Raw genomic sequence first — 26,086 nt, forward strand, 5'->3', positions numbered from 1 at the left:
GTTAACACAACAGCTAACCCTGTTAACACAACAGCTAACTCTGCTAACACAACAGCTAACTCAGCTAACACAACAGCTAACTCTACAAACACAATCTCTGTTAACACAACAGCTAACTCTGCTAACACAACAGCTAACCCTGTTAACACAACAGCTAACTCCTAACACAACGCAACTCTGCTAACACAACAGCTAACCCTGCTAACACAACAGCTAACCCTGCTAACACAACAGCTAACTCTAACACAACAGCTAACCCTGCTAACACAACAGCTAACTCTGCTAACACAACAGCTAACTCTGTTAACACAACAGCTAACTCTGTTAACACAACAGCTAACCCTGTTAACACAACAGCTAACCCTGTTAACACAACAGCTAACTCTAAAACAATACCCACAACCCTGCTAACACAACAGCTAACTCTGCTAACACAACAGCTAACTCTGCTAACACAACAGCTAACTCTGTTAACACAACACAGCTAACTCTGCTAACACAACAGCTAACCCTGTTAACACAACAGTAACTCTAACACCTCTGCTAACACAACAGCTAACCCTGCTAACACAACAGCTAACCTGTTAACACAACAGCTAACTCTGCTAACACAACAGCTAACTCTGCTAACACAACAGCTAACTCTGCTAACACAACAGCTAACTCTGCTAACACAACAGCTAACTCTGTTACACAACAGCTAACCCTGTTAACACAACAGCTAACTTAACATGTTAACACAACAGCTAACCCCGCTAACACAACGTAACCCAGTAACAAAGCAACTGCAAACTCTGCTAACACAACAGCTAACTCTGCTAACACAACAGCTAACTCTGCTAACACAACAGCTAACCCTGTTAACACAACAGCTAACTCACAACACAACATCCGCACCACAGTGGGCCGGGGCCTGTTTCACAAAACCAAGATAAGGGATTAAGCCGGATTTCCTGGTTATCCTGGATGAATTAAGCCTTGATTCGGTTCCACGCGGGAGGCACATAAATCACCATGGAGATTTATTCTGTGCAGCTAGCCTGGTCCTGACCAGGCTAACAGCCAGGATTTATTTAATCCTGGAGCCTTTTCTGATCACCCAGCAGAGGTTTTACCCTATTGTTATTATCAGCCTGGATTAAAATACAACAAGTGCATATTGCTGTTTATTTAAGTACTGTTATTATTTTATTGTTGTGACCATTATTTTTTTATTTATAATTATTCATGTGACAGTCATTGTTACTGTTATATTGCTGTATGAAGACTGCTGTTCATATTGTTGTTAGAAGTTTGATGAATATATTATGGCAGTTGTTGAGATAATTAGAAAAGGCTGATAACATTTCAAATGTGTTTCAAATGAAGTCTGTTACTAAGGGCAATACATACAATGCTGTACATTTCTATAGTTGGCCAATGCACCTTGAATTATCTTAGTTGATTAATTTTTTAAATTCTTTAACAATAAGGATCATGTTTGCATTGTATTTGGCATTCTTAGCACACAATTTATGTTGTCCAGTAAACTGGGAATATAATTTGGGAGGATTGTACAATTTAAGAACATATCCTAATGGTACAATCCTCCCAAATGATAGTCTTAGTTCACTGGACCACTAACTATCTAGTGATGTAGGCTACTGTACATTCATGGAACAACAGGGAGAGGACACCTCAATGGTTTTTGACCTCATATTTGGGGGAAATAACTAATGAATATACTCTGTTCCATTCAGTGTGCATGGAATTTATCACTTCATTTATCATCACTTCATTATTATCTTCATAGTTTCTAGATTTTAGAGTCCAATTTCTTCAGTGTCTTTATTTTCTATGTCCATATATACAAGGAGCAAGGCATATAATATGTAGAGAAGGAAACACGGCCTCTATAAAAAATAAAAAAAAGCGCGCGAGAAAAAGCGTGGCAGATATCGGACCGACTGAATGATAGTCTAAAAATATACATTTATGAACTACTGTTCTTAACTGAAACCATTCAATGAGTCACTGTCATTTGCAAAAACGAACAGTTGTACACTTTGCATTAAAAGCGAGCAGTGGAAGTTAATATGACTTAGGAAACTTATATTTTAGCCCATGAGAGAGAGGGAGGAACAGAGTGAAAGAGATATTACGCATCATGCTCACTTTTAAGGCAAAGAGTACAACTGTTAATGTGTGCAAATGATTAGTAGCCTAATCCTTGAATGGAATGATTATGACGGCTTCAATTCAGAGCCGTGGTCAGTTAATATATTTAGGCTACAATTACGCATTCAGTTGGTCCGTGAGATCTGCTCTGCGCTTTCGCGGTTTCATTACAGCGGCCGTTTCTTTTCTTTTTATACAAATAATGTGTTTCACGTGTCATACTTCCACAAGAAGCTGCTGCTCACTCTGTATAAAGTATGTACAATGCGTATTCTCCATTGTGGCATCAGTAAATCAGTGATCGACCTCGCGGTCTTTTGAGGAAAGCCGTGGACGCCGCATCTATCTGAATTACTTCAGCCTGGCTCAACCTAGTCGCTCCTCCTCAGCCTGGCTTGGTCTTTGTGAACGCACAAGCCAGGCTGCACAGATTAGACTAGGTCAAGCCTCCGCTTTATCAGTTATCCTGGATTTAGATATTCTGCTTTTGTGAAACAGGCCCCGGTAGTCTCCCAGTCGTTTTGTTTGTTTTTTATCGTGTCTTAAATTGTTTTAAACCGTGTTTCTAACTGTGGCGTGGGTGCGTATGAAAGAAATTACTTGTCAGTGTTTCAGCAATGCAGATTATGGGACTACTCGTGGAGCTTTTTGCAATCTTTTGCTTCTCCTGGGATTTGCCAGTCACGCCGTAGGACGTGGTGTATACGGGAAAGTAAGCCGTGAGCTTCTCCTGTCCTTCCGGACCTCTACAGTGGGAACTGTATCACCGGGCATACCGACGGAACTTTGTAGGCCGTCTAAGTCGTCAGGCCATCGGAAACGAGGAAAAAGAGGTGGTTTGCGTCGGAGACTTAAGACTCTTCGGCTTGACAACCGCCGTAAATTACCACCACTTCCTTCGGTCCTGTTGTCAAATGTACAGTCTATCAGAAACAAGATAGATGAGCTGGAAACATATGCCAAGTTTAAACGGGAAGTTCAAAACACTTGTCTCCTTGCCTTTACCGAAACATGGCTCGGCGACGCAAACCCGGACTCGGATCTTATCTTAACTGGGTTTGGAAGCCCAATTCGTATGGATCGGTCATCGGAGATCACCGGCAAGAACCGAGGAGGAGGCGTGTGCTTCTACGTGAACGAAAGGTACTGTAACACTGTCGTGATCAGAGAGAAGATATGTACCCCAGATGTGGAATTGTTGACTATTTCTCTCCGTCCCTTTTATTTGCCGCGTGAGTTTCAACAGCTCTTTTAGTAGTGTACATTCACCCACATTGCTGACGTCACGCATAAACTGGACTCTATCTGCCCAGAGGCACCCAAGTTTATCCTTGGAGATTTTAATCATTGTAATTTAAAAAATACGTTGAGGACGTATGAACAGTATGTGACTTGTTCTACCACACAGAAGAACACTATGCTAGATTTATGCTATGGTTCAGTAAGCGGGGCTTATAAATCTTTGCCTATGCCTTCTTTTGGTGATTCTTACCATAGCAGTGTCAATCTTATGCCTGTGTACAAACCATGTTTCAGGCGCCTGGAGCGAGAAGAAAGGTCAGTAAAAATCTGGTCAGAGGCCAGCATCTCCTCCCTCCAGGCTTGCTTTGAGTGTACAGACTGGCAATGTTTTTATGACGGTTGTGATGATAATAATGAACTTACAGACACTGTTTCATCATATATTACATTCTGTGTGGATTCAGTAATTCCTTCTAAAAAAGTGGTTATTTTCCCAAATAATAAACCTTGGGTGACCAAAGAACTTAAATCAGCCATTAACAAAAAGAAAAGAATATTTTATTCAGGAAACCCCCAGGAGAAAAAAGCGGCTTCCAGAGAAGTTAAGGTCGAAATAAGGAAGGCCAAAAGGAATTATAGAAATAAAATTGAAAGTCTGTATTGTAGAGGAGACCTCAGGGCAGCCTGGACAGGTATAAAATCCATGGCATCAATTAATCAATTTTCCTGTGGGACCAAGCAGGTCATTCATGTAAATGGTGTGGAAAATGCAGACTTGGCAAATGGCTTTAATTATTTCTTTTCTCGTTTTGAAAGGTCTGATTTTGTGAATGATATTTTTAAAATGCGGGAATCTTTGGTTCCAGAGAGTGGTCTAGTGATAACACAAAGTCATGTCACAAATCTTTTCAAGAAAGTAAACATGCGTAAAGCTGCTGGCCCCGACTCCATCTGTGGACGCGCGTCTTGCGTCGTGTGCTTGGACCAGCTCTGTGAGGTGTTTACAACTCTTTTCAAATGTGTATCGAGTGTGGTCAGATTCCTGCCATATGGAAAACATCAATTATAATACCTGTCCCTAAATCTAATAATCCCAGAGAAATGAACGAATTCAGACCTGTGGCACTAACATCACTAGTGATGAAAACCTTTGAGAAAATATTGAAAGATGAAATTGTCTCCTTAATCAATGGAAAATTAGATCCACTACAATTTGCCTATCAAGCTGGGAAAGGTGTGGATGATGCTAAGATTTTCATCTTAGATAGATTATATAAGCACCTCGAAAAACCAAATTCACATGCAAGAGTCTTATTTGCTGATTTCTCTTCAGCTTTTAATAAGATGCAGCCTCATATTTTAATAGAGCGACTGGCCTCTTATTTTAATCTACCTGATCAGATTTTATTGCTGCTCTTAAATTTCCTAACAGACAGACTCCAGCAAGTATTTGTGAATGGCTACATGTCCAGCATCCTCACTTCAAACACAGGGTCTCCGCAGGGCTGTGTCCTTTCTCCCTTGCTTTTTATTATGTACACAGATAGCTGCAGGACTTCACAACTGGGTAGCTACCTTGTGAAATTTTCGGATGACTCTGCCCTACTGTCACTTCTTCAGGGGGCCCAATCGGGCCATGGAAGTGCCTTATCACAATTTGTGAACTGGTGTGATGATAACTTCCTGGACCTTAATGTGACAAAAACTAAAGAGTTAATTATTGATTTTAGAAAGAATCGTTTTAACCCGGAAGACAGCATTATTCATGGAGAAAATGTTGAAATTGTAGAAACATATAAGTACTTAGGAACCATGTTTGACTCAAACCTGAAGTTTGATAAAAACACAGAGTCAATCATTAAGCGGGGACAACAGAGAATCCACTTGATGCGGAAGCTAAATTCTTTCAATGTGTCGCAGAGGATCTTATGTAACTTTTATTATTCATTTATTGAAAGCCTTTTAACATTTTCTTTTATCTGCTGGTTTTATGGATTGTCTGTGCGGGTCAAGAATAGACTAAGCAGTATTGTCAAAATCTGCTCCAAGATCATTGGTGTTCAGCTGACAGACCTGAGCTCCCTTTGGAAAAAACGGGTGCTCCAGAAGGCTAGACAGGTCATGAGTTATCCTGGCCATGTTCTTAGTCAGGAATTCTGCCTAATGCCCTCAGGACGACGCTACCTTGCCCCCCCAAGGAAAACTAACAGATATGCCAATTCTTTTATTCCCTCGGCCATTAAATTCTTAAATATTGTTGACAGCGGCAACTAAATATGCGCCAGGCATTCAAAACCTTTTGTATCATTACCTATTTAGTATTTACTTAAGTATTATCATTATTTATTTAATATGATACTATCTTGAGAGTCGGTTGCTGCTTAGTCAGTATCATGGCCTGTGTTTGTGTATCACTTGTTTGATTTTTGATGCCCATTTATGCAGTATGATGTCATTGACAGTATTTCTCTGTTTGTCTGTATGCCTGATTAAGTGTTGTCTTGTCGATACGACTGGTAGGCTAAACACAGAATTACCCTATGGGGATAAATAAAGTTGTTTTGAATTTGAATTTGAACAACAGATAACCCTGTTAACACAACAGATAACCCTGCTAACACAACAGCTAACTCTGCTAACACAACAGCTAACTCTGCTAACACAACAGATAACTCTGCTAACACAACAGCTAACTCTGCTAACACAACAGCTAACCCTGCTAACACAACAGCTAACCCTGCTAACACAACAGCTAACTCTGCTAACACAACAGCTAACCCTGCTAACACAACAGCTAACTCTGCTAACACAACAGATAACTCTGCTAACACAACAGCTAACTCTGCTAACACAACAGCTAACCCTGCTAACACAACAGCTAACTCTGCTAACACAACAGATAACTCTGCTAACAACAGCTAACTCTGCTAACACAACAGCTAAGGACAGAAAAGAGGAGCAAGAAGGCTATGCTATGCTAAGCTAAGGTCCAAAGGCTCCAAACCAAAGGAAAAACCACCAAAGGCTAGCACGTCCTTCCCACTCAAGAGAAGCTGTAGTAGAGTAGTAAGGTAAGTTTCCTTCATATCCACAAAAGTTTAATTTCTAATTTCTACCTCAAGAAACCAAGGCTACCCTGTGCTAACTTAAAGGAACACGCCACAGAACATGCAGGTAACTGGTTCCAGTAATCCTACTGCTCCCAATAAGTGACAAAATAACACCAACATGTTCCTATTTACATGTTGTGATTTGTAGTCACAGCGTGTACAAATAACAAGGTCACATGACACACAGCCATCTTCAAAACCTCCTAAACAAACCGGGAACTATATTCTCAGACAGGCGAAGCTCTGCTACTTCTGCTACTTGGGCGGAGTGATTTGCTTTGCAGAGCTTCGCCTGTCTGAGAATATAGTTCCCGGTTTGTTTACGGTTAGAAGATGGCTGTGTCTCAGGTTACGTTGGTGTTTGTACACGCTGTTACTCTCAGTACTCGCTACTACTCGCAGTAGGATTGCTGGAACCATTCACCTGCAGGATCTGTGCTGGGCTGCTGCCGCTGGGGCCGTCAGACAGCGTTACAGCACGCACGGAGATGAGAAGGGTATGTATGGACTTATCTAACTCTGGGGGTTACGGTGAAGAAGCTGAATTCCCAAAAAGTTGGCGTGTTCCTTTAACATAGCGTGCTAAGTAGCAGCAGAGGGAGCAGCAGAGGGAGCAGCAGAGGGAGCAGCAGAGCGGCAGTTAGGAACTGAAACAATGTTAGGATCTCCCGGGGGAGAGCCCTGCCTCCTTGTGATTGGCTACCCAAAAGAAATTAAAAGTACACAGGCCAAGAAAGCTTACAAACACAAAAAACTCAGAGGCATGTTCCAAGGCAATCAGGCCAGTTTCAGCTCTGTCCAAGAAAACTTTAATACCATCAAAGCTCTGGCAGAGACTGAGAAACAGAGACAGGAGAAGATCAGCAGTGAGGAGAAGAGCAACATCAAGCCCACAGAGCAGCCACCAGGGGAAGAGCTGGAAGAGGATCAGCCTTTAGGAGACCGTCCAGGGCACATCAGTCAACTGGACAGCAGAGTGTCCCAGATGAGAGAGAGTCTGTCTCTGCAAGAAGTAAAGCTGGTGGAACTGAAGGAGCTACTGCTTTCTAAACAGACATCCACTGAATCCACACAGCAGCAGCCAGGTGAGGAATGAGACGAAGGCCTCCATACAGGAGCTAAGAGGAGAGGTCCAGGAGCTACAGCAGGACAGACAGGCCATGGGCAGAGATCTCACTGCTGTAAGAGAGGAGATACAGCAGGACAGACAGGTCATGGGCAGAGATCTCACTGCTGTAAGAGAGGAGATACAGCAGGACAGACAGGCCATGGGCAGAGATCTCACTGCTATAAGAGAGGAGATACAGCAGGACAGACAGGTCATGGGCAGAGATCTCACTGCTATAAGAGAGGAGATACAGCAGGACAGACAGGTCATGGGCAGAGATCTCACTGCTATAAGAGAGGAGATACAGCAGGACAGACAGGTCATGGGCAGAGAGCTCACTGCTATAAGAGAGGAGATACAGCAGGACAGACAGGCCATGGGCAGAGATCTCACTGCTATAAGAGAGGAGATACAGCAGACAGACAGGTCATGGGCAGAGATCTCACTGCTGTAAGAGAGGAGCTGAACCTGAGAGAGCCTAAAACATCCAGCTGCTCACTGAGCCCATCCTGGGTCAGCCTACTTAATTACTTATATTAAGTCCACCTGGTCCACCCCCTACCCTCAACATCCACAGCCTTTATGATAATGTCCACCTCTGACAGAGACCACTGACAGGCTGAGGTTGTTAGGCCCCCCCCCCCTCTGTTACAGGCAGCACCACTGAGTTCACTATGCCCTATTGCCTGACTGACTGATGTGAATAACCTGATTTCTCTGTGTGCCATGTAGCCTAAACATCATATCCTGAATATGATCAAAAACAGGATAATCCTCATGACTGGAATATTCATGTCCATGTAAACACATATGATACCAACAACATGCTAGATCCGTGGGTTCAGAGATAGCAGCGTCCATAGCAACCAGCAGTTTATCTACAGCAGTGGAGGGCTGTGTATTTTACACCTGGGCCTTCAGTACTACATACATAACTTGACAAGTACTATCCTACAGCAATTACATCACCTTTGAATAATCTCACCATGACACTAGGACATTACTGTGTGGAATAACGTGATTTAACACCTAGAGACACCTAATACACTACTGCAGAGACATGAACACACGCTGACCATACCTGTCAAGTTTTGGATTTGAAAATAAGGAAAATTTTCCGGTGCCCACCTCGAGCAGTCCCACCCCCCCAACCAAGCTCCAGTATCCCTTACATTTTAAGACAGGTGCACAAGAAAGCTAAAATCACCACTTGATGCAGAATGCTGAAAACATTTACAATTTATAACATTGCTTGTCTTTACATTTAGCCTACATTTTATTTTCATTCCACACATTCTTTTCATTTCATATTGCTTTTCTTTTACAGTTTTTCTTTTAATTTCACGTAACTTTTCTTTAGTGAGTTATTGTACAAATGTGTTGCAGACTTTGCATTCTTTAAGACTGTTTTGGAAGGAGTGTATTTGTGGGCGGGGCCAGAGTGGTTCATTTTACATGAGAGTAGAGCGCAGACAGTTCTGTTGTCTAACGTCTTCCTATTCTCTGGAACAATCTTTCATACCATGCTAAACACCCTTTCTCAACTTGCATTGCTATTATATGGGGAATGCATAGTAAAGCCTTCAGAAGTTTTGGCAGCGCACCGTCTCTGTCGTAGCGTCCATCATCCGTCTCTGTTTTTGTTTTCTTTTTTTTCCCTGCGTTGTCACCTCATCATCTGACCTCACACACTAACCTCGCGACAACTGCCACCTACAGTACCTGTAGTAGGCTACTGCAGGTACTGTAGTACCTGTAGTAGGCTACTGCAGGTACCTACAGTACCTGTAGTAGGCTACTGCAGGTACTGTAGTACCTGTAGTAGGCTACTGCAGGTACTGTAGTACCTGTAGTAGGCTACTGCAGTACCTACAGTACCTGCAGTAGGCTACTGCAGGTACTGTAGTACCTGTAGTAGGCTACTGCAGTACCTACAGTACCTGTAGTAGCCTACTGCAGGTACTGCAGTACCTGTAGTAGGCTACTGCAGGTACTGTAGTACCTGTAGTAGGCTACTGCAGTACCTACAGTACCTACAGTAGCCTACTGCAGGTACTGTAGTACCTGTAGTAGGCTACTGCAGTACCTACAGTACCTGTAGTAGGCTACTGCAGGTACTGTAGTACCTGTAGTAGGCTACTGCAGTACCTACAGTAACTGTAGCAGGCTACTGCCTACTGTCTATGCTGCAGGTGGCAGTTATCGCGAGGCTAGTGACAGAGCTCAGATTGGGAATGTTTTTTTTTTTTTTACTCCGCTCGGGCCCGGGGTATTATTATTTTTAATAACGCAGGTTAAAATACGGGAGATTTACGGGAAAATACTAATACGGGAGGACGGCGGGAAAGAAGGGTAAAATACGGGACTTTCCCGGCCAAAACGGGATACTTGACAGGTATGCCGCTGACTGAAGCATCACTTTTACACAGTGTGACAGGATGCTGCAACACATGTAGTCAAATAAATGGAATTACCAAAGAAACCAAAACAAACCCACAACAACTGGTCATATTTACTCATACGGTGAGCACAAAGCAATCAAAAACACAAATAACACAATCAGCGATCAACAGGCCTCCCCACAAATACCAGCCAAGCAGCGGGGGCTTAACACACACATCACCATAAACACACAAAGACGCAGCAGCCACTGACACTGCTCAAATCTTTAACACCTAAAGAAAGCAGTAATAGCTATAACATAATTTCACTAAAATGCTGAAAAATCCATTAAACTTACCAAAAGCTGCTTGTCATGTGAAGAAAAATACATCCAACTTTCTTTCATTAACTTTACATCTAAAAATCCAAACGAACTTGCAGCGTATACAATATATAAAATACATATGAAATTGATATATATATATATATATATATATATATATATATATATATATATATATATATATATATATATATATATATATTTATTTTAGAAATGAATTTATACGCCTTTAATTATAAAATATAATTTTCTGATTCTGACAATCTCTTGCTGGCTGTGACGGCCCACCTCTGATCTACAGATCGAGTCATAACAATGAATATTCTGATTAATAGTGGATGGCTTGTGGGTGAAATAACGAGGAAACTATAACTGAACATAGCAGAGAGCAGAACAGACTATGTGCATTTACACATTGTTATCATTAGATGAGTGTCTCATAGAAAAAGATGTACACATAGTGCAAACAGGATTACGACTGCTGGCACCACAGCCACACTATCATTTACAGAGACCAAACAATTCGCACAAGAGCAAGCATTTGGTGCAACACTGGACCTTTCTCTGTAGAGAAACATCAACATTACATCACTCTCACATGCATATATTGTGTTTGCATTGCAGGAACTAGGAAAAGAGCATTTTGAGGAACTTTTTGAACTTAAAGTCGGTACTCTCCCAGCACAAGAGGAACTTTGCACAATAATTGGACCAGACGTCAGTGTATGTCTCTGATCGATCACATGAGCCATGCAGCACTGGCAACTGACATTGTAAACCTCTAGCTAACTAGTCTGCTGAAAGAGTAGATTAATGCTTCATCCACACACTCTTCTCACAGCGTAGAAAGCACATTGCTTTGTGCTAAACTAGGCTAAAACTTTCCTGGACTTCTGTTGAGTTGAAACTGACTTGATCCCGGGAAAGAGGGAAAAAGGATGTTTCTTAAAACCACGGACAGTGCCTTTAACATACAGAGATATGTCCAAACTACATCACTTATTAACAAAAGGGAGTTATGATTTTAGTTATTTTAGAGATGTTCTCCTTTAATACTTCCTACACAAATATCTCCTTTTTGGTTCATCAGTGTTTGTACCTGAGAGTGTCCAGTCTCCAGAGAGGATCCTTCAGTCCCGCTGACAGTAGCTTCACTCCTGAGTCTCCTGGATGATTGTAGCTCAGGTCCAGCTCTCTCAGATGTGAGAGGTTGGAGCTCAGAGCTGAGACCAGAGAAGAACAGCCTTCCTCTGAGATCAGACAGCCTGAAAGACTGCAAACACACAGAACAACACACAGAAACCCTCTGTCAACACGGGGAGCTTGCTGTCCAGGTACACTTTGGTCCAGATTAAGAATAAATCTTTAAAATCATCTGTGGTATTTAATTATTCAACAACAAAAGTAAACAATCCTCATGGAAATTAACTCTGACTCTAGAAATGAATAATTACATAATTAATAACTACTGCCCAAGTTTATCATATCAACAGACACAAAGCTACATGTTAGCTGTTTTGTCAACTAAAGTTAATCAGACTTTAAATGGTCATCAGCTGAATGGGTTAATGAATCCTGACCTGAGAGTCTCCAGTGTGCAGTGTGGACTCTTCAGTCCATCAGAGATCAGCTTCACTCCTGAATCCTGCAGGTTGTTGTTACTCAGGTCCAGCTCTCTCAGACTAGAGGACTGGGAGTTGAGAACTGAGGACAGAGCTTCACAGCTTCTCTCTGACAGGTTACAGCCACTCAGTCTGGAGAGACAACAGGAAGGAAACAAGTTATTTATATTTAACTCATGTTGAAAGATATCAGAGTATTTATTGATGAATAAATCCCACTTACAAAGCTTTTTTGGAGGCTTTGACCACTGGCAGAAACCTCAGAAGAGCCTCCTCTGAAGCAGAGTATTTATTCAGGTCAAACACGTCCAGATCTTTCTCTGATGACAGTAAGATGAAGACCAGAGCTGACCACTGAGCAGGAGACAGTTTGTCTGTGGAGAGACTTCCTGATCTCAGGGACTGTTGGATCTGCTCCACTAGAGAACCATCATTCAGTTCATTCAGACAGTGGAACAGATTGATGCTTCTCTCTGCAGACAGATTCTCACTGATCTTCTTCTTGATGTACTTGACTGTTTCCTGATTCGTCTCTGAGCTACTTCCTGTCTGTGTCAGCAGACCTCGTAGGAGACTCTGATTGGTCTGCAGTGAAAGACCCAGGAGGAAGCGGAGGAACAAGTCCAGGTGTCCATTTGGACTCTGTAAGGCCTCGTCCACAGCACTCTGGTAGAACTGTGTTGATGTTGTTTGTTTTCTCTGGTGGAGATGTTTTACATTTTCTTTGAAGATTTTAGGCAGCCATGATGATGTTTGTTTTCCTGACAGCAGGTTGACTCCAGAGTTGGTGAAGGTCAGATGGACATGAAGAGCAGCCAGAAACTCCTGAACACTCAGATGGATGAAGCTGAACACTTGGTCCTGGTACAGTCCTTTCTCCTCTTTAAAGATCTGTGTGAACACTCCTGAGTACACTGAGGCTGCTCTGATATCGATGCCACACTCTGTCAGGTCTGATTCATAGAAGATCAGGTTGCCTTTCCGCAGCTGCTCAAAAGCAAGTTTCCCCAGAGACTTGATCATCTTCCTGCTCTCTGGACTCCAGTGTGGATCTGTCTCAGCTCCTCCATCATACTTGATGTTCTTCACTTTGGACTGAACCACCAGAAAGTGGATGTACATCTCAGTCAGGGTCTTGGGCAGCTCTCCTCCCTCTCTGGTCTTCAACACATCCTCCAGAACTGTAGCAGTGATCCAGCAGAAGACTGGGATGTGACACATGATGTGTAGGCTTCGTGATGTCTTGATGTGGGAGATGATTCTGCTTGCCTGCTCCTCATCTCTGAATCTCTTCCTGAAGTACTCCTCCTTCTGAGGGTCAGTGAACCCTCTGACCTCTGTCACCATGTCAACACACCCAGGAGGGATCTGATTGGCTGCTGCAGGTCGTGTGGTTATCCAGAGGTGAGCAGAGGGAAGCAGATTCCCCCTGATGAGGTTTGTCAGCAGCACATCCACTGAGGTGGACTCTGTAACATCAGTCAGGATTTTAGTGTTGAGGAAGTCCAGAGGAAGTCGACACTCATCCAGACCATCAAAGATGAACACAACCCGGAACTCTTCAAACCTGCAGATTCCTGCTTCTTTGGTTTCACTAAAGAAGTAATCAACAAGTTCCACCAAGCTGTACTTTCTCTCTTTCAGCACATTCAGCTCTCTGAAGGTGAATGGAAATGTGAACTGGATGTCCTGGTTGGCTTTGTCTTCAGCCCAGTCCAGAGTGAACTTCTGTGTTAAGACTGTTTTCCCGATGCCAGCCACTCCCTTTGTCAGCACTGTTCTGATTGGTTCATCTCTTCCAGGTGGGGCTTTAAAGATGTCTTCTCGTCTGATTGTTGTTTCTGGTCTGTCTGGTTTCCTGGATGCTGTTTCAATCTGTCTGACCTCATGTTCAGCATTGACCTCTGCAGTCCCTCCTTTTGTGATGTAGATCTCTGTGAACATCTGATTCAGAAGGGTTGGGTTTCCTGCTTTAGCAATCCCCTCAAACACACACTGGAACTTCTTGTTTAGTTTAGATTTGAGGTTACGCTTACAAACTCCAGCTGGACTTCCTGAATGAATACAGAACAAAGAAGATCAGTAAGTGATTCATAAAGAAACATGAACAAACTTTGACCCATCTCTGGAGACGGTAGTAAATGTCCCATTAGTCCAGCAAGTTAATTATTTAGAGAAATCCTCTTACTGCTCTGCAGACAGTCAGCCAGCTCGTCCTGCTTCATTCTCCTCAGGAAGTACAGTGTGATCTTCAGAAATGCCTCTCTGCTCCTCCTCTGCTCTTCATTCTCATCCTCCCTCTGACTCCCTGAGCATTCTGGGTAATCTGGACTCAGAAGCGTCTGGATCTTCTTCAGCTTGCGTCTTCACAAAAGTGACGATGTTCTCCTCCGCAGCGCTGGAACAGAAGATTGTATTAATCAAATCAAACTAAAATCATGGAAGGAAACATCAGATCCATGTTGTGCAGATTGACAATCCTCTGGTCTAAATGTGCAGCATGGAGATGATTGTGAATAAAATAGATGTAAAAGTAGTTGTTGTAAATGTACAGACCATAAATATGGAGTCCAGGTGTGTTTGATGCTGCTGGGTAGACTGACCAATGGGAACCTCTGAGCTCTCCTGGTCCACTCTGTGGAGGAATCCGGAAGAATTAGCTCACATCATGTCTGTCCACACAGAGACAAACACAATGTAAAGGTCCTGTGACTTAAAGTGTTGATAACAACATTGAATCAGATGGTTTCCCCTGACATTAAAGTGTTGGTGGTACTGCTGACCCCCACTGTGAATCAACAGAAAGAACTAAGAAGTAAACAAGCGCTTCAACATGGTTGGCCTAAAGAACTCCTGCAGCAGCAGACTGGTATCATGAGGCCAGGAGGTCTGCAGCTTCTGTGGTCATGGAGCCAAATATTTGTAGGTAGAAGAAGTTTTGGGGAGTCAACAGTGAAAAACCTTCAGTTGGCCTGAAAAAGATTTTGGCAAACCATCAGCCGACTCAGGAGGGGAAGCAGAGCTTAGATGGCCTGTTTGTAGTCGGGGAGAACTGCTGACCTGGACTGAGGATACTGTTGGATGGTGGTTACCTTTTTTTTGCTTCCACTTTTTGACTTCTGATCTGACATCCAACTGACAAACCCACATCCAACATTTGGGGAGAATTTTGCATTTTGACCAATTTGGGTCAGGAGACTTGGGGTAAAAAATCTGGTCATGAAGCCACTCACTGAAACTTGGCTTTAACTTCCAGACTCAAATGGCAGAGGTCTTCTCATGGCATATAGTGTCCTGCGCTTTTGCACACATCTTTTCTGGGGCAGGTGCGTCAGAAAAGGTTACCAGCAATACTTGTTGAAGAAGTCCCAGTATTTGTATGCGTAATGACACAGTGTGCAGGACTTTCAACAACAGTGTCCCAATCCAGGTGACAAACACTACCCCAGGGTCACGGAAGTTCTCCAGGGGATGTGCAGATGAAAACACTCTGAAGGGGCACTCTGAAGCGATACATCCCAACCATCCTTGGTATCTCCGCTGAGAACAACATTTGGGGAAGAATTTTACCATTCTGGCGATTTTAGCTCACCCTATGTATATGGGAGATTTAAAATGCTTTTAATGCAGCTAAAAACACCAGATAATATTGACCAAACCAGGTCACTGGACAAGCCAGATGTGAGAATATAAATATATGTGGAAGAAGAAAACACGCTGAAAATAAACCTGTCTCTTCTGGATACATAAAGTTAAAACATGAATCAGCAATCTTCACATATATTTATAATATTAACAGCTACCTCTTTTCAGAAAGGTGAGGTTGTTTAATTTCAAAGTTAATAAAGCTTAAGGATTTTAATTCAGTCACTCTGTGGCTGACAATAGCCAATTCACGCTCAGCAGAGTCTGGTCTTTGATGGATCCTGTTACACAGAGGAGTAGGACCAACATCGGTATTACTTTAATTCCGGTTAAAGTATTACTAAGGTCTATTTACATTTAAAGGTTTGTTTTGCTGTCTTTGTGGTGTTTTGGGGGTCAGCTTTGACAGGCACATTTGTTTTTTGTCTTTGTAATGGTCGTTTGGGAAGTCTAATGATTTAGGTTGTTGTTTTGTCTTTGTGGTGTTGGGAATCTGGCCGGTTGGGATTTGTTTTTGTCTTTTGTGGTGGTTTGAGAAATTGACCGGGTTGTTTTGTCTTTATGTAATTGGTTTGAAGTCCATTGTTAAGGTTGTTTTTATTATGTGAATTACGTTTGGGGGGAATCCTATTTACAATTGGGGTTGTTTTTAATCTTTATTATTGAGGGTGGTTTGAGGAAGTCTATTTGTTATTGTTAAAGGTTCATTTTAATCTTTGTGAATTAGTTTGAGAATCTATTTGTTAGTTTGTTTTAATGGTTGTTTTGAAGTCTATTTGTTGGAACACATTTCCCATCTTCTTAAGTGGATTTGAGATTTCTTCCCATTGGATTGTTTTGTCTTTGTGGTCGTTTGAGATCTATTTGTTAAGGCTCTGTTTTGTGTGCTTGCAGCCAATTAGTTTAAGTGTGGTTAGAGTTGTTTTTATTATTAGCACATGTGGTCATTTAGAATCCCTGGGTTTGTTTTGTCTTTGTGATGGGTTTGAGAGTCTATTTGTTAGATTTGTTTTTTATCTTGCTTTGTAATTGGATTTTGAAGTCTATTGTTAGAGTTGTTTTTGTCTTGTGTGAGTCACCGTTTGAGATCTATTGTTAGGTGTTGTTTTGTCTTTGTGAGTGCGTTTGAGAGTCCTATTTGTTAGGTTGTTTTTGTCTTTCATTATTGGTTTCCGAAGTCCTATCTGTTAGGTTGTTTGTTTTGTGGTGTTAGTTTGAAGGTCTAGCTTGTTGGGATTGTTTTGTCTTTTGTGAGTGGTTTAGAAGTCTATTTGTTAAGGTGGTTTGTGTTTAATGGTTATTTGGGGAGGAAGTCCTATTTGTTAGGTTGTTTTGTCTTTGTGGCGAATTGGTGGTTTGAAGTATTTAATTGTTAGAGTTGTCTTTATCTTTGTGGTGATTTGAAGATTCTATTTATTTAGAGTTGTTTTGTCTTTGTGAGATTAGTTTGAAGTCTATTTGTTAGGTTGTCTTGTCTTTTGTGGTCGTTTGAAGTCTATTATTTGTTAGGTTGTTTGTTTTGTCTTTGTGGTCGTTTTGGGGGGATTATTTGTTGGAGTTGTTTTGTATCTTTGTTGCTTGTTTTCAAAATCTCCCCATTGTTAAAAGTTGTTTGTCTTTGTAGCGGTTTGTTTAGGAAGTCTATTATTTATTATGTTGTTTTTGTCTTTGGCTGGTCATTTGAAGTCTATTTGTTAGGTTGTTTTTGTCTTTGTGGTCGTATTAGTTGGAAGTCTCGTTAGGTTCTTTTACTGTCCCATCTTCTGTATTTACTTAGTTTCAAAATCCTGTTAGGTTGTTTTAATTAGCTGTGGTATGTCTTTTGGTGCGTTTGAAGTCAATTTGTTAGGGCTGTTTTGTGGTTGTTTTGCTTTGTACTTGTTTTTGGTGGATTTTGTATCTTTGTCTAGATTTTTTTTTTGGGGGTGTATTTTCTATATATCCTTGTTGATGTTTTACTGTTTTGGTGATTGCGTTTAAAATCTCATATCAAACTTCGAATTTCTTGATCCAAATCCGATCCCACCTCTTTCCGATCCGCCCATATATCAATTTGGAGTCCATTAGTGCATTTTGGGCCACCTTGTTTTGTCCACTTTTCTGCTGTTTTGTCACTTTTTTTTTCTACTGATGGCTGAGAGCTTCTTTGGGGCGTAATGGCCGACCAGTAAGAGTTCACCACACTCCCTGTTTCAAAGTCTATTTTTTAGATTGTATGCGTGTTTTTGTGTGTTCTTTGCGTCTCGTGTGGCCGTTTCCTTTGTCAACAAATGTGGGTAATCAAAGGTCTACAAAATTACGGTGATGGTTTTGGTCATTTACATCTCTTCTCTTTGGATTGCAGGCTGTTGTAACGCTCAACATAAGTACAGGCCCGTGAACAACTGGCCACAAGAGTAGTTACTGCTTGTCTCTCTATTTGGGGGGTTTGTGTTCTTTGTGTTTTGCTCGAATCTCTTTGTTTCTATTTTGTGGCATTTTGGGAGGGTGTTTATTTTTTGTTTTATGCATCTTTGTGTTTGTTGTTGGGGCTGTTTTTGCATCTTGTATTTGATTTGTGTCCCTCTTCTTCTTTGTATGTTGGGTGAAGTTGAAGTTTCTTGAGGTGGCCTTCACTCCCTCTCACAATCACCAGAGTGGATCTTTAGAAGATTTGGCTCCCAGAGGTTCATGGTGGGGAGAATTGACCCACTTTCTGGAAACCATCATGACTCACATGAGGTGTGTGGAGTAACCTGGCGACTTCCTGTCAGGGGGTCAGCGGCTCTATGCTTCGGTTCACATGGCGTATTTTCTAGCCAGTTTCAACCTCCGTTTTCTAAATAACATCGTGCACAGCTGTCAGTTTTCAGAAAAGTCGTTGCGTTTACCGTACCACGTGTATATATGCAGTCAAGCGCTAAACTGTAGATTGCTTGTAGTTGAAGCTCAACCCAATGTCAATCCGAAGATACACCTCACTACTCCTTCTCTTCTCTCACCGTTTTGTAGAAAAGTGCTTTTCAGTGAAAGCGTCACCATTAGATGCTCTTAACTTCCACTGTAGGAATCAAAAACTGGGGCTGGATTTAGATACCAGAGTTCCCCAACTGAGTGAGGCGTTGTTGACACTAGAGGTGTATAGTCAGAAGGTTGCCACAGAAGTAAAAATCACACTGCATGTTTTGGATCTGCCTCTACATCTGAGACAGGTGTTTTTCCACTAGCTGAGCTCCTCTCACTGGTAGAGGGGTGTTTATTGAGTTTGTACACTTTCACAACCCTTGTCGACTAAAGTCCTCAGTTTATACCTTAAAGAGTCTCAATTTATACCTTAAAGTCTCAGTTTATACCCCTTAGTCTCAGTTTATACCCTTTAGAGTCTCAGTTTTATACCCTTTAAAGTCTCACTTTATACCCTTCTAAAGTCTCAGTTTTACCCTTAAAGGTCTCTGTATACCCCTTAGAGTCTCAGTTTACCCCTTAAGGTCTCAGTTTATACGTCTCAGTTTATACCCTTAAAGTCTCAGTTTATACCCTTAAAGAGTCTCATTATACCTTAAAGTCTCAGTTTATACATTCTCAGTTTATACCCTTATAGGTCTGGGTATACCCTTAAAGTTCATTTATACCTTAAAGTCTCATTTTACCCTTAAGTCTCTGTTTATACCAAGGTGTATAGTCCAGGTGCAGAAGTAAAATCCCTGCATGTTTTGGATCTGCCTCTACATCTAGAAAGGTGTTTTCACTAACGGAGCTCATCACCTGGTAGAGGAGCTGGTTTAGTGATGGTTTGGGACAGCTCGGACTGGGATTTCTACTTTCTGGCACCTGGACTATACACACCTCTGTTATTACTAACTGACGTTTGATGAAGGTTTGGTTCACTGAACATAGGCTATTTCAATGACAAACTGTTTATTGTGGACAAATGCCCTCTGCCAAGAAGTATCACACATGTTTTAAAAATTAAAAATAGGCTGTGTAAACAACCCTTATCCGTTATCTTTTTCCCGTTGGTTGTCCTGCAATAACACAAACAACACCTGATGTTGCTGTCTGGATGCTCCTATAAAAAAACACCAGAGAATCTTCTGTTATTGTGTCCTCCATGTTTTCACCACCTGATGCTCTCACTTCACGGTAACAGTTGGTGGCAGTCAACAAGTTGTTCATGCAGCGTAATATAACAGAAGAAGAAGAGCAGCATCCGACCATGTGAAGGCGCTGCCAGTCTGAAAAACAGCGTAACCAGGGTTCCCAGGTGGGCCTGAGCAGCATAACTCGGCTGCCTAAACCTCCGTTTGTCTCAGTTCACATGTAAGCGTGCGAAGCGAAGATTTTCAAAAATCAATTGTGTAGGTGTAGATGTCTCGTTTGTAAAATAATCATGTTATTTAAACATCAGTCTCAAAATGTCCATCGCACCTATTAGGTGTGAGAGGGCGTTTCCTTTTTATGCTATGCAGTGCTCTCATTGTTGGTTACAGTGTACAATTTTCCTGCACACAACTCCCTATAAAGTTATCTAGGTACTGCTGATGATACGAGTAAAGAGTGGAGGGATGTTTACATATAATATTAATATTTGCGCATCTATCTTAAATTTTTGTGTGTTTTTTGTGTGTGTGTGTATTGTGTGTCGTTAATGCGATCTGTAATCTTCCGTATTGTGTGTGTTTTTTGTGTTTTGTGTATTGTGTTGGTATGATTGTGTTTGTATGTATTATTGTGTGTTGTGTCTGTGTATTGTTTGTTGTGTGTGTGTGTTTTTTTTTTTTTTATTGTGTGTGCTTGTGTTTGTGTGTGTGTGTTTTATGTTGTGTCTCTGTGTGTGTATTATTGTTATTGTGTTTATTGTGTTTATTATTGTGTTTTTGTGTATTGTATTTTTGTTATTGTATGTGTTATTATTGTATTGTTCTCTCTGTGTTTTTGTGTGTTTTGGTTATTGTTGGTGTTTTTGTTGTTTTGTTATTGTTATTGTGTTTTGTTTGTTTTGTTGTGTTTTGTTTTATTATTGTGTGTATTATTGTGTGTGTGTGTGTGTGTGTGTGTGTGTATTGGTGTTGTGTATTGTTTTTTTTTATTATTATTATTGTGTATATTTTTTTGTGTTTATTATTATTTATTTTTTTTGTGTTTGTGTGTGTGTGTTATGTTGTTTTGGAGTGTGTTTATTTGTTTTTGTGTGTGTTGTGTTTTATTTTGTGTTATTATTATTGTGTTTTTGTTTGTGTTTTGGTATTTTTTTCAATTCCCTCGCCTAGATTACTTCAAACAGGCTAGTTGTAGATTCATTTAACTGTGCCATCTTCCTTTTTAAGAATGACTTCAGACTTCTTTTGTTCTTTTCTCAAGAGCTAACTAGTCTTCAGGCAACCCGATTCAAGCTGCTTCGCCAGCGCAGCGACATCTTCTTTGTCTTCAAGTGGCGGGGAATTCACGAACCCGTCCAACTCTACCGTCACTATGTTAAGCCCCCAACTCTATACGCGATGTGATTGGCCGACTAGGGTTGGCATCAGAACTCATTCCTGTAAATGCTTTCAAAATTACGATTCCATCTGAATGCGTTTCTTTATTGGATCGTTCGGAGGATTAGGTTTGAAATCTTCACAGGTTCAAATTTAACATCGCAAGAAGTTTTGGTTTCCGTAGCAACCAGGCTTGTGTTGTATTGGCGTTGCAGCACTGTAAGCGGCTCTAAGCGTGTAGCTTTATTTTGCGTGCGTAAAGGCGCAAAACTGCAACCAGCCTATGAATCAAAATAAACTTTCCCTCTTATTTGTGAAATAAGCATCGACACCCTTTCAACTCCACCCCTCAAAGAGATTCGATAATCGATAAGAACAGGAATAGAAGGGAAGAATCGGTTGGAATCAGAATGCGTTAAAATCCAAGCGATGCCCAACCCTAAGACCCACCAGAGTTTGGTTTTTCATTATAAACAATTATACTGTATTCTACTTGCCATTCCGGATGAACTTGCCATCTTACCAGGGTTAAGTTTTAGAATTGCTTCCATTGAACCAATGGGGAGAGAGGCTCATGTTGTCTTTATTATCCTTATATTTTTCTACCAATACATCAATGTAGTTTTAATTCAAAGTAATGACTGTAAGACAACTGTGCCTTTCTAGAAATAAACAAAAATAGAGATTTGGGTGGGTTTGTTGTATTCCTAACTAAAACACTGTTTGCTGTTCATAAATGCTGTTAAAAGAGCTAGCTAGCAATCACCACTACTTGACAGCCCTCTGTTAACAGTTGCTAGGTAGCTAACCTTAGCTAGCTAGCTAGTTCCCCATTTTTCTGTATGTATAGTTTAAAAGAGAAAAATGCTCCATCTACTCCTACTGACATGTGGAAGTGATGGCACCTCCTCGGGTCTCTGTGGTCCTTCTAGTAAAGCAGTTAGGTGCTGCACAGCTGATAACCATATTGCTGCCATAGGGGACAGTTGTGACGTACCTTACGTAAGATGGCCGACAGTTTATGCCATAAGTTATGACGTCATGTCATATCTATGTTCTATATCTATGGGTTTTCCTTTCCAACGCTTGCAATAGCCGAGTGTTGCTAGACTGACTCAAACACTTACATTGCTCACTATAGTCTTAATTTCTAAGCTACGTGTATATGCAAATACGTAAAGCCCACACCAACCTGATAATCACCGTCGTTGACTTGGTGGTCCGTTGGACAGGGGTGTATAGTCCGAGCCAGGAGGTAGAAATCCTGTCCAGCAGCTGTCCCAACCATCACTAACGAGCTCCTCTACCAGGTAGAGGGCTCGTTACTTTCTTGTATGTAGAGGCAGATCCAAAACATGGCAGGATTTTTTACTTTCTGGCACCTGGACTATACACCTCTGTTCGATGAATTCAACCTATTCGAGGCCTCACTTCATTTTGGACCACCACTGGAAAATTGTTGTCCATCTAAATGTTGTTGTTTTTTTCACACCATACATACAGCGTACAAATGAGAAATGTGAAAACAAAAAGCATTGTTAGTATAGTTTAAAAACATTGTTTTCTGATCATATCCGTTTATCCGTGGGTTACGAGAAAGTGTGTGAATGGTGCGGATGTGCGGTTTGCTCAACAGTGACGAAGGATCAGCGTGTGTCTCCGTTAAAATAACGAGAAGTTCTGGCAGCTCATTACCTGGACTTTAGGCTATGTGTGGTATACCTACAGTAGAGATACACAACATGTGACTGTTAGGCTAGTACACTACACTACACACATACTAGTATGTACAGTACAGTACAGTACAGTTACATTTTAATTACTCTACTTCCCTCCTACACACATATGAAACATGCATTATATGCGGTACTTTTAACCGTGATTCACCACCAGGCAACCTGGACCACACACACACACACACACACCCCTTCCCCCCCCCCCACACCCCCCCAACACACACACACACAAGAGACACACACACACACACACAAGACCACACACCACACACACCCCCACACACACCCCTAACCCTACACACACTACACACACACACACACATACCCCAGGACACAGCCACCACACGAAAACACCAAACACACCAACGTACACACAAAACACACACACAAAGAACCAACACAATAATACACAACAACGCACAAGGGGCACGACAGACGATACCATACACACACACACACACAACAAAGAGCATAACCACACCACACAACAAAAACACCCCCACAAGTGAATGTGAGTGGAGATTATTCAGTTTATTGAGCATGTGGGGATTTGTGTGGGTTAGGGTAGGCCCTTTTTGTGTTCTCTTGATGAACTATTATATTGTTTTTAATTTTTGTTTTTTATGTATGAGTTATTTTTTTTAATTATTGTTTATTTTTTTTTGGATATGTCATCTGTGGGTGTATTGGTATTGTTGATGATGTATTGTGTATTGGTATTGATGTGGTGTGTTTGATGATGATGTGTGATGATGTTTGATTGTTGTTTGTTATTTTTTTTATTTTTTTATGATTTTGATTATTGTTTATTATTTTTTGTTTATATTGTGATTGTGTTTTTTTTTATTTTGGGTATTGTTTGTTTTTGTTTGGGTTTTTTTGTTTATTTTTTTTTTTGGGTGTTGTGTTTTTTTTTTTTTTTTTTTTTTTTTATTTTTTTTTTTTTGTTTTTTTTTTTTTTTTTTGTTTTGGTGTTGTTTGTTTGTTTGTGTGTTTTTTTGTTTTTGTATTGGTGTTGTTATTGTGTGTTGTTTAGTTGTGGTGTTTGTGTTGTGTGTTTGTTTGTATTTTAGTTTTGTTTTTGTGTGTTTGTGTGTGTTTTGTTTTGTGTTGTTGTTGTTTATGTGGGTGTTGTGTTGTATGTGTGTGTTTGTTGTGTTGTTTGTGTGTTTTGTGTGTTATTTGTGTGTGTTTTTTGTTTGTTGTGTGTTTGTGTGTGTGTGTGTGTGTTTGTGTTATGTGTGTGTGTTGTTTGTGTGTTTTGTGTTTTTGTGTTGTGTTTGTGTGTGTATGTTGTGTTGTGTTGTGTGTGTGTGTTGTGTTGTGTGTGTTGTGTGTGTGTGTGTTGTGTGTATGTGTGTGTTATTATTGTGTGTGTGTGTTATTTTGTGTTGTGTGTGTGTGTTTTGTGTGTTGTGTGTGTGTGTGTGTTGTTTGTTTTGTTTTGTGTGTTTTTTGTTTTGTTTTTGTGTGTTTTTTATTTTGTGTTATTGTGTGTGTGTGTGTGTGTGTGTGTGTGTTTTGTTTGTTTTGTGTGTTTTTGTGTGTATGTTTTTTTTATTTTTTATTTTTTTGTTTTTATTTTTTTGTGGATATGGTGTTTGAATAGTTATTTGTTATTTTGTTTTTGTGTGTTATGTGATTATTTATGTTTTTTGTTTTTTTTTTTTTTTTTTTTTTATGAGTATGAAGGATGTTTTGGATTGGTTGTATGTGAGGTTATTAGTTTTTTGGTATATTGTGTGTATTGTATGATTGTTTTTATTTTGTGTGTGTGTGGTTAGTATTGGTGTGTTATTGTTTTATTTTAGTTGTGTGGTATGTTTTGTGTGTTGTGTTGTGTGTGTGTGTGTGTGTGTTTTGTTATGTTGTAGGGTGTGTTGTTATTGTTTTGTTTTGTTATTTTTGTGTGTTGTTGTATTTTGTTGGGGTTTGTGTGTTTATTTTATTGTTGTGTGTGTCTTGTTATTGGTTTTGTTTGTTGTTGTGTGTGTTTTATTTGTGTTGTGTTGTGGGTGTTTGTGTGTTGGTTGTGTGTGTGTGTGTGTGTGTGTGTGTGTGTGTGTGTGTGTGTGTGTGTTGTGTTGTTTGTGTGTGTGTTTGTGTGTGTGTGTGTGTTGTTGTTTGTGTGTGTGTGTGTGTGTGTTTGTGTGTGTGTGTGTGTGTGTGTGTGTGTGTGTGTGTGTGGTGTGTTTGTGTGTGTTTGTGTTGTGTGTGTGTGTGTGTGTGTCTGTGTGTGTGTGTGTGTGTCTTCTTCTGTGTGTGTGTATGTGTGTGTGTGTGTGTATGTGTGTGTGTGTGTGTGTGTGTGTGTGTGTGTGTGTGTGTGTGTGTGTGTGTGTGTGTGTGTGTGTGTGTGGTTCCAGGTTCTGCCTGGTTCAGAATCACTGGTTAAAGTACTGCATATAATGCATGTTTCATATTGTGTCTGTAGGAGGCGCTGTACTGTACAGTACTGTACTGTACAGTACTGTATGTATGTGTGTATGTATACAGGCCTAACAGTCACATGTTGTGTATTTCTACTGTAGGTACACACACATAGCCTAAAGTCCAGGTAATGAGCTGCCAGAACTTTCTCTGTTATTTTACGAGAACAAGCTGATCCTCGTCACTGTTGACGTGTCCTGTGGCGGCGAGGGTGTTGAACAGATTCCTCCCGGACGGAAATAAACGCGGAGCCCCCGAGGCGCCCGTCAACACTCGCCGCGTCCTGCCCTGACACTGACGGACGCCGTTCGTGTTCGATGACGGACGTCTCCGACCACTCGCCGCACGCCAACCCCACGCCAGAAATAAACTCGCCAGGCCCCCCCCGAGGGCTTCCTGCAGACGCTGGGCTCACATTTACCGTTCCCACATCAAAACAGAACGGTTTATATACTCATTTATAAGCAGCGCTGGAATGTAACTAAGTACATTTACTCCAGTACTTGTACTTCCGTACCAAATGTTGAGGTACTTGTACTTTACTTCAGTCTTTTTCTTTTCACTTTCTACTTCTACTCTGCTACATTTCAGAGAGAAAGATTGTACTTTTTACTCCACTACATTCATCTGTTCCAGCTTTAGTTACTTTAGTTACTCCACTACATTCATCTGTTCCAGCTTTAGTTACTTTAGTTACTCCACTACATTCATCTGTTCCAGCTTTAGTTACTAGTTACTTTAGTTACTCCGCTACATTCATCTGTTACAGCTTTAGTTACTAGTTACTTTAGTTACTCCGCTACATTCATCTGCTACAGCTTTAGTTACTAGTTACTTTAGTTACTAGTTACTTTA

General features: G+C 40.9%; 2 protein-coding genes and 1 long non-coding RNA gene across 4 annotated transcripts in view; 1 reads left to right on the forward strand and 2 right to left on the reverse strand.

The window, feature by feature from the left end:
* The window catches only part of LOC120554993, a 15,548-nt gene extending 3,951 nt beyond the window's left edge, over positions 1 to 11,597 (reverse strand). For both annotated transcript variants that reach the window (XR_005638592.1, XR_005638593.1), the window contains exon 1: positions 11,442 to 11,597. This is a non-coding gene — a long non-coding RNA (uncharacterized LOC120554993). The remainder of the gene's footprint in view (positions 1 to 11,441) is intronic.
* Positions 1 to 26,086, forward strand: part of LOC120554977 (NLR family CARD domain-containing protein 3-like) — a 291,821-nt gene that overhangs the window by 173,652 nt on the left and 92,083 nt on the right.
* Positions 1 to 26,086, reverse strand: part of LOC120554982 (protein NLRC3-like) — a 232,517-nt gene that overhangs the window by 17,470 nt on the left and 188,961 nt on the right. The window contains exon 5 of the mRNA XM_039793826.1: positions 14,521 to 14,599. Coding sequence (XP_039649760.1) covers positions 14,521 to 14,599 — 79 coding nt within the window. The remainder of the gene's footprint in view (positions 1 to 14,520; positions 14,600 to 26,086) is intronic.

This window comes from Perca fluviatilis, unplaced genomic scaffold, assembly GCF_010015445.1.
Source record: "Perca fluviatilis unplaced genomic scaffold, GENO_Pfluv_1.0 PFLUV_unplaced_scaf_1, whole genome shotgun sequence".
Lineage (NCBI taxonomy): Eukaryota > Metazoa > Chordata > Actinopteri > Perciformes > Percidae > Perca > Perca fluviatilis.